Below are 8,894 nucleotides of genomic sequence, written 5' to 3' on the forward strand. Positions count from 1 at the left end.
AGATGTTGCCTCTAGCCACTATTTCTATCATTAGATATTCAAATGCATGCGTGATTCTTTTTTTTTTCTTTTTTCTTTTTGATGTTTTCATAACCGAATAAAGGTCATGTTCTTATCTTTAATTCTTTTGGTTGTTCTCTGTTCAGATGAATGCTCGGCATTTGATGCACTGCAAACTTTAGCTGATTTGTCTTTGATGATGCCAGACACTACTGCTGACACTGGTAAAAATTATTCTTCAATTAAAATTTATTTTTGAGGCTTGTCTCATGAAAGCTACTTATACATTGTGTTTTGGTTCGTTTTTTTTTTTTAATTCTTTTGGTTGCCAACTATTCTTCATCGCTTCATGCATCTCTAAGCTGTTTCCTCTTTCTTCATAATACTATTGGGGAAAGCTTACAGAAAGGTGGCGTATGAACTGATTGTTTCAAAATATGGAGTAAATGTGATATTGGTTGCCATAAAAATTCAGTAAATAGAATGCCAACTAGAAAAAAAGAAGAAAAAAAGTTAGGTCAGTATAAAATGCCAGCAATTGCTAGAGGTGAAGTTGTAATCTTGATTTAACTGAAACTGGGGCTAGCCATAAGTGCGTAGGATGTTGACTAAATGGACAATTGTAGTTTGATTGACACTCAAGTTACTCAACTTGCATTCATCTAATTTTTATTCCAGCAAAGAAGTTTCCAACATATGGGCATGTTGCAATCTAATATTTAGGATGGCTGCACACATTTGATTTAATGAGCTAACTTTGGTCATATCCTCTATGTTCAAACTCTCCCAGCTTGTAAATCAATGAACTCTTGCAATTCAATTGGATATGCTTGAATTTATTAGATGAAATCAAATTTGGTGGCTTTGAAATAAATTCTTTGTTTTGTGACTATCATTATCAATTCCTCCCCCCTCCCCTTCCTTCCTCAACCATTAGAGTGATGATGAACATGATCATTTTGTTTCTCTATATTAGAGCCTTCTGCAAAGGTTAAAGAAGAAAATCTTGATGTCATGGACAAGTCTAAAATGAAAGGGAATCATTCAGTTGTGGGAGCTGGAATCTCTGCTTCCAAGACATCTAAGACGGGAAAGGCTTCAGGCAACAATGTTGGTCCTATTCCTGAAGCAGAAGGAATTCAAGGATCCAATAATGGAAATCGTAAAAGGAAACAGAAGTCCTCTCCATTTAAAGTAAGGATGGATTGGAATCATAATTTTGCTGGTTTTAAATTGCTGCTGTTTTTTTTTATCATTTGTCTGTTTTGGAATGCATTTTGACAATATGGAAATTTATGGTCACAGATTTCATCTAAAGATGAAGATAGCAATGATTCTCGTGTCAATGACACTCCAAAAACTAAGGTGTGGGTCTTATTTGATCCTTGTTTTAGAAGAGTCCTTCAGTTCATCTTAATTCTTTATTTTTTAATATGTTATATAGCTAAGAATTTAAAATGAACTCACATTTTGACTTAATGTATTTTGTTATCCTATTATTGTTCTTTTTTCTTTTTCAAACAAGAATCAAACTTTCTATTGATGGATGATAAGATAGAAAAATGTTCAGGGATTCAAACACTTGTATGGAGTGAAAAGAAAACCAAACAACCAAAAAACTTTTCATCTATAAGAAGCTTCCACTGTGACCTGATGGCAATATTCCAAAGAACATTAAGCTTGCCCTTGAGTTGAGAGCCAAAAAACTTCTATTGATTTTTTTTCTTATAATAAACTAATAGGAAAAGAGAAGAAAGCATACATAAGTAAGGTGAGAAGATATCAGCCCAACTAAAACCGATTTGATTACGAAAAGTTCTTCCATATGGCGATAATTAAATAATTGTCGTAATTTAGAGAAAAGTGCCTAGGTGGGACTCTATACGGAGCCATATCCTTGCCATCCAAATTCAAAAACATAACTTTTAATAGTATAGGTCCATAGTGGTCAGATTTTAAATCTTGCTTAGAGTTTCCTCAAGGGTAAACTTAGATAATCGAAAGGCTGGGCCTCAGCTAAGCATTAGAATGCCTGTGCTTTAAAAACCATTTCCTATGGGAGACAAAACAAAGTACCAACCTTCTGCTCTGAACTTGCAACGGAGGAACAAATGAGCTAGTGCTACATTTTTTTTTTTGAAGGAAAAGGCAGGAAACAGAGGGAGATGATGCCTTAATTTTAAATCTCCACTGAAGCCTATCTTGGTATTGATACTTCTGTGAGCAATAGCGCCTAGGAAAAAATTAATTGCCTTAGGAACTCTACCTATCCTGACTTCCTTCCTGTTAATACTTATCTCTAACAGTTGTGCCTTTGAAGGTTTACATGGTGAACAACAACAATTAACCAGTACTTTCATTTCTCCTTCGTGTTAACTTCATAGATTTTGGTTTTCCATTGCCCTGTATGTTTCTAAGAAAGGCTTTATGCTCATGATTTTGTTTACAATTGGCTCTTGCTCCAGAAAACTTCGTTTCCCCCCCTAATTTCATACCTTCTGTTTTTGTTTTAGGCTACAGATGATGGAAAGAGTTCTTTTGGTAAAGTTAAACGGTCCCCTCATAATGCTGGACTGGCAAAATCTAGCAAAATATCAAAACCTCTAGATCATCATTCATCTTCTAGTACTGACCATAAAAGAGAAGATGGTGACTATGCTTTATCCACAACACAAGTTCCATCAATTAACCCAATCAGCTTGCCTACCAAAATGAGGAGCAGGCGGAAGATGGACCTGCTGAAGTCGCAAAGAGATTCAAAGATTGCTGATAACATTTTGATTGATCAACTTAATGTAACTGCTCATTCATTAGATGATAGACCACATGATCTCAAGGTTACTATTTCTGGTCATGACATAAATTTTCTTGGATACTGGATCCTGAATTGTTTACTGTATGTTTGTAATTGCAGGAGCAGCATTCTAATTGCCTATCTTGGCATAAATTGCGTAGATGGTGTGTTTTTGAGTGGCTCTACAGTGCAATTGATTTCCCATGGTTTGCAAAATGTGAGTTTGTAGAGTACTTAAATCACGTTGGATTAGGTCACATTCCTAGATTGACACGTGTTGAATGGGGTGTTATTCGAAGGTATTTTTTTTCAACTTGTCCATTTGTATCCTGTTGACTCATTTCGAGACACTATCTATAGAAGACCAATATTGTAGTTTTGTCTTGATTCAGTTCCCTTGGGAGACCGCGGAGATTCTCTGCACAATTCTTGAAGGAAGAAAAACAGAAGCTAAATCAATATAGGGAATCTGTTAGGAAACACTATGCTGAACTTCGTGCAGGCACAAGGGAAGGACTTCCAACCGATTTAGCTCGGCCATTATCTGTTGGACAGCGTGTTATTGCCATTCATCCAAAAACAAGAGAGATCCACGATGGAAGTGTACTTACTGTTGACTATAGCAGGTGTCGTGTTCAGTTTGACCGACCTGAACTTGGGGTTGAATTTGTCATGGTAATTATGTTTTCATGATTTCTTTATTTTTATGGTTTGTTCATTTGATAGAATTGAGATTGCCGTAGATCCTTACAGTTTCATGTGGGCGATCTCATCCCCAAGTATTAAGGATTCCCAAATAAGACAACGGTTTAAACTACATGTCAGAAACAAGAGACTGTTTTCTGACAGGTTTCTTAATTTTAGATGATGATCATAGGCACAACACTTTGCTTAACGTCGGTATTTTCCACAGAAAAAGAAGCTCACTTATGGATTGTTTTATTTTTAGTTATGTATGTACGATTTATATTTGAGTGGCATGGTTTGACTCCTCCATCACAGGATATCGAGTGTATGCCTTTAAATCCAGTTGAAAACATGCCTGCAAATTTGTCAAGACATGGCGTGACTCTCGATAAGATATTTGGTAATCTCAATGAGGTTAAAATTAATGGCTTACTGAAGGAAGCGAAGATTGAAGACTATATAAAATCAACCAGTAACGATAAACTTGAAAGCACCGATGGTTCTGTGTTTATTTCCCCTTCCACTCATCATATCAACAAATTAATTAAACAGGCAAAGGTTAGTGTTCTGCTACTTTTTTTTTTTGAATTAGATGATATGCATTAGTAGCTTATTTGAGCATATTTCTCCACGTCATCACATTGGCATGCTACCATGTAGCTAAGGTCATATTATTATCAATATAGAATTATAGATTACGTAATTGGATTGTATTCTTCTACATTTCAGACATGCATAATTGGATTCCAAAATCTGCATTCTTTCAACTGAAAACAATGAATGTCACTATGATAGACCTCTAACAAACACAGGTAATTCAGCCTTATCTAGAGCTTTTAGAGGAAGTCAATAGAATCAAGTATTCTTACAGACGATATCCAATAACCAATGCTCAAGTCTCCTCCCATCTGGCAGCTTTGTCCTTCAAAAACTGTAATTCCTTTTCGACCAATCCTTCCAAAAAGAGCCTTAATTGCACTCATTTAAAAACCCTTAGCTTTATTTTACCTTTTGTTTTTCTAAATACTTTTTGAATACTTCTTATTCCTCTATAGGTGTTCTGTCATTCTTCTGTCTTATACACTTAGTTTCATAGAATAACAAAGACTCGTCTTAATTCTGGGGTTTTGAGATAACTGAGTTTGGCTTGAAATGCTTACTCTATAGTTAGGCCTACACATTATTTTTGACCTGCCGGTAAGTGATAAAGGAATTGTTCGTGGCCAGGTCGACCTTGGGTGCTCTAATCTACAAACTAAATTTGGGCTTAATGAGACTGTCGGTATCCAACAGGAGGCAAGTTCCCAACTTTCTGTCCTTGCTCAAATTCAAGCTAAAGAAGCTGATGTTCATGCTCTGTCTGAATTGTCACGTGCACTTGACAAGAAGGTAGTTCATCATATTAGCTTCATATTATCAACTTTATGTCAAGATTTCAATTATAAGAAAACAAGTGTTATATTGCAGTATCAAAAAGAAATTACCATTTTTGAGGATTCTCACTATCTCAAGTCCCACAATGGACCAACTCCCATTCCTCCAATCTTCCTAACTCCCTGCATTTATAATCCAACAAAACCCTCCTAAGTAATTACCATTATATCTTTAATAGTATCCTAATGACATTCCCTATACATTTTCATTAATACTTGTAACATTTTATTTGTCCTACATTTTCATTAATACTTGTAACATTTTATTTGTCCTACGCTGGGAGAGACTAGTTTGAAAGGTAGAAATCTATTTTGCTTTAACCTTTACATCAAATTGAATGTCTTTTAACCTGACTGATGCGTGCCTAAATCTAGGAGGTGGTGGTGTCTGAATTGAAGCGCTTGAATGATGAGGTGTTGGAAAACCAAATAAATGGAGACAACTTGCTCAAGGATTCAGAGAACTTTAAGAAGCAATATGCTGCTGTGCTATTACAGTTGAATGAAGTTAATGAACAGGCATGCGTTTTAATGATCACATTTCCAGCTTAATCCCATTTTTTTTTATTCAAGTGCTTATTTTTCTTAGTATATATAGGTCTCCTCTGCTCTGTATAGCTTGAGGCAGCGCAATACGTATCAAGGGACTTCACCATTAATGTTCCTCAAGCCAGTGCATGATTTGGGTGACCCTTGCTCTTATGCTCAAGAACCCGGTTCCCATGTGGCTGAAATTGTGGGAAGTTCCAGAGCAAAGGCTCAAACAATGATCGATGAAGCAATGCAGGTTTAACCTTTACTATTATCTAACCATTTTGATCATCAGTTGGTCGGTGTTTAGGTATTATGAGTAGTCTATCTTCCGCTGGATGTTCATGTAAATAATGGACATACTTGTCTAGTCAATTGTTAACTAATATGAATTTTCACAAAACTATTAATTACTAAATTACTTCGTAGGACTAATTTTTTCTTATAATTTCAACTAATTGACTGCATAAATCAAATTTCAACTAGAACAATCTGTAGAATAAAATACACAATTTCATTTCCCAAACATTAATTCTCTTGCATTTCCATATATGTATCTTTAAGATTGTGTACCTTTTAAATCCCATATTTTAAACCCTCAGATATTTAATATCTATATCCATTGAACAAAATTCACTATCCAATCAAACCATTAGAGAGACGTAATGTACTTCATGATATTTAGATTTGCTTAAAAGTAACTGTGATTATCATGCATGTACTTCAAATCTTTACACTGTAAAATTTCATCAAGTTATTGAATCATCCAAGTCCTAAATGCTTCCTTCAGAGTCCATGTTGGAGATCTCTTTTCCTGTAGATTTTGTGCTTCCTCTGACTTCATTTGCTGTTAACAATCATTTCAGGCAATTCTTGCTCTGAAAAAAAGAGAAAGTAATTTGGAGAACATTGAAGAAGCCATTGATTTTGTGAGAAATAAACTCTCAGTAGATGATTTGGCCTTGCCAACTGTGAAATCAACATCTGCAGATACTAGTAATGCCACTCCAGTATCTCAGAATCATTTCAATGCGGGTGCATCAAACCCATCAGCTGCTAATTATGTAGTTGGTTCCAAGTCCAATAGCCCATCCGACAAGCCTGAAGTGGAGATCCCTTCAGAACTTATTGCGCACTGTGTAGCCACTTTACTCATGATTCAGGTAAAGGGAGCTTCATTCGAGTCTTCCTCTCAATTATGTATTATTTGTCCGGAATGATTTTGAATCAATGATCTATGACCCCCAATTTGTTTCTGATTTTCTGTTTTGCATAAATAAGAAGATTTGGTTGTTTATTCATCACAAACTGATTCATACAGTTCAAGGGGATATTAGAAGAGGGACTTCTTACACTGTAACCGTTGACAAATTGGTGTTGCAATTTTTTCTTGTTTTGTGGAAAGGCAGGGAAATCGTCTCATTAGACTTGTCGAGTATTATTGTGATCTTGCATATTGTTGGTTGCGAATCATGTACATAATAGTCAAGTACTTTTAGCATGCTTGGTTCTCGTTTCTCTTGCGTATGAGGATAATAGTTTGATTGTTGCTATAAACATGCAGAAATGCACAGAACGACAGTTTCCGCCAGCTGATGTTGCTCAGGTACTGGATTCTGCTGTCAATAGTTTGCAGCCATGTTGTCCTCAGAACCTTCCACTATATGCAGAAATACAGAAATGCATGGGAATTATAAGGAGCCAGATACTTGCGCTTATACCTACATAGGTTCAAATCTGCTTCCCATGTGTTAAGACAAATTGAAAAGGTGAGTAAATACGTCTTAGATATAATATTTTGGCCTCACTTTTTGAATTATAAATGTGTATCTCCTTGGCTATCAGTTTCTTTGTCTGACTGTACCATAGACTGGAATTATGTATAAATCCTTGTAGTTTGAGCAAATTGTAGTTTCATTGAATGAAAATCAATCTTCTACCTGCTTCTGCATTAGTCGTATTGTTCCTTCCTCTTTTTAATCAGCTTAAGTACTTTTCCTTTAGGGGTAGCTTAGTTACTTATAGCTTCATGATTTTGGGTTAGATTTTGAGACTATAATCTTCATTTTCGTTGGTGATTATTAATCCTTTGAACTAGAAGTCTAGAATATCTAAGCTGGTAGAAAATTAATTATGTTCAAGGCTAGTTGTAAACGCTTAGAAGCAAATCACTGTCTAGAAGAGGCATTTAAGTGATAGAAGCCATGAATGTATAGGGAAAAAACTTCTCTTACCATCAAATGAATTCAAGCCATTGGATTTAAAGAAAGTTGCAATTTCATAACAAAAGAATGTTGCAATATAAGAAAGGGAGGCTAAACAGCGATTTTTCGCAAAGTGAAACCAAGTCAATCAAGTGTTTTAGGCTCATGAATCTGAGATTTAATAGTTTTCCTTGTTCAAAATACCAGGAACAGCAACCCTATAGGGCTTAAAAACTGCCTTGTCGACTCCTTCTTCAAGTTATTCCCCATTCTTCAGAAGACTGAACTATTGGCAGTTATTAGGAAGGTCCATGTCTTGTTTCAGCTCATAATTTCAACTTCTTTTTGGTCTTCTTCCCCACACTTGGAGTCCTCAACAGTCTGCAGCACAACAGATTTACCATGAGGATGTAGAGGCAACACTAGAACTATATAGAGCATAAACAAAACCATTTAGGAATTTCAACCTTTTGCTTTTCATTCTCTTCTTGTTCCTTTTCTTTTGTTTGTTAGGCTCAGAATTCATGGCTTCCCCTTCATCTGATTAGCCCTGTACCATCACCATAACCGGGTTAAATTTTACTAGAATGATGGGGCACCAACACAAGAGCTCCAGTGAAAAAACCTTAGGGTCGTCGAATGAGTCCACATGGTGAATATTTTTGCCAGAACCTGAAATGCCACCTGATAAAACATCATAGGTAGTGAGGAGAAGAGAGAAGGTTCGAGATAGTGTTCAATCATGCATCTTCAAAACCTCAAAAACTTCCATGAGTTCAACGATCGCATGGTGGGACATTGAACTATCATAAATAGTACATTAGTATCTTATCCACTTATCTATGATAGATACTCTGATTGGCAACTTAAAAGCTTCAGTCATAGCTTTTTTTTTTCGGGGAAAGGGCATCAATGAAATTGTTTCTTTCTCGGGGGAGAACACGGCAAGTTCTCTCCCCTCTCTCTCTCTATGTAGTCTTTAGATTTCATTGCCAAGAAGTGCATCAATGACTATTTGAGTCGATAACTCACAACAAGCTAGAGTTACATTCTACTCATCTAGTGTTCGGAAATGCAACCAAAATCAAACCAATAAGGACTTATTTCTCCTAACCCACCAGAACCACATATTAGTGACCACGTAAAGGACGACGACTTAACTGGTACGGAATCTTCGGAATGAAACCTAAAGGCAAAACAACAAAGGTGTAGCCCCAAAATATAGATAGATGATACCAAAATATT

At 35.9% G+C, this 8,894-nt stretch overlaps 1 protein-coding gene and 1 long non-coding RNA gene across 2 annotated transcripts; one reads left to right on the forward strand and one right to left on the reverse strand.

Annotated features, from left to right (window-relative positions):
• Window positions 1-106: 106 nt before the first annotated feature.
• Window positions 107-7,399, forward strand: LOC111785511 (protein ALWAYS EARLY 3-like). Its single transcript, XM_023665904.1, has 12 exons — window positions 107-224; window positions 977-1,194; window positions 1,306-1,365; window positions 2,514-2,837; window positions 2,915-3,093; window positions 3,187-3,469; window positions 3,797-4,039; window positions 4,709-4,870; window positions 5,290-5,433; window positions 5,513-5,701; window positions 6,312-6,608; window positions 7,010-7,399. Exons 1-12 carry the CDS (start codon window positions 107-109, stop codon window positions 7,172-7,174), a joined length of 2,382 nt encoding a protein of 793 aa, XP_023521672.1. The 3' UTR covers window positions 7,175-7,399.
• Window positions 7,400-7,704: 305 nt separating this feature from the next.
• On the reverse strand, window positions 7,705-8,411 carry LOC111785510. Its single transcript, XR_002813675.1, has 3 exons — window positions 8,275-8,411; window positions 8,117-8,199; window positions 7,705-8,030 (listed from the first exon to the last, which is right to left on the reverse strand). It is a non-coding gene; the product is annotated as an uncharacterized LOC111785510 (long non-coding RNA).
• Between the last annotated feature and the right edge of the window lie 483 nt (window positions 8,412-8,894).

Source organism: Cucurbita pepo, unplaced genomic scaffold, assembly GCF_002806865.2.
Source record: "Cucurbita pepo subsp. pepo cultivar mu-cu-16 unplaced genomic scaffold, ASM280686v2 Cp4.1_scaffold000528, whole genome shotgun sequence".
Taxonomy (NCBI): Eukaryota; Viridiplantae; Streptophyta; class Magnoliopsida; order Cucurbitales; family Cucurbitaceae; genus Cucurbita; species Cucurbita pepo.

Excerpts from the sequence above, each read along its gene's own strand:
- LOC111785511 (XM_023665904.1), top strand. The coding sequence starts at position 107 with ATGTTCTTATCTTTAATTCTTTTGGTTGTTCTCTGTTCAGATGAATGC. Across the intron at positions 1,366-2,513 it reads ATGACACTCCAAAAACTAAG|GCTACAGATGATGGAAAGAG; the intron begins GTGTGGGTCTTA and ends TTTTTGTTTTAG. Across the intron at positions 5,434-5,512 it reads TGAATGAAGTTAATGAACAG|GTCTCCTCTGCTCTGTATAG; the intron begins GCATGCGTTTTA and ends TAGTATATATAG.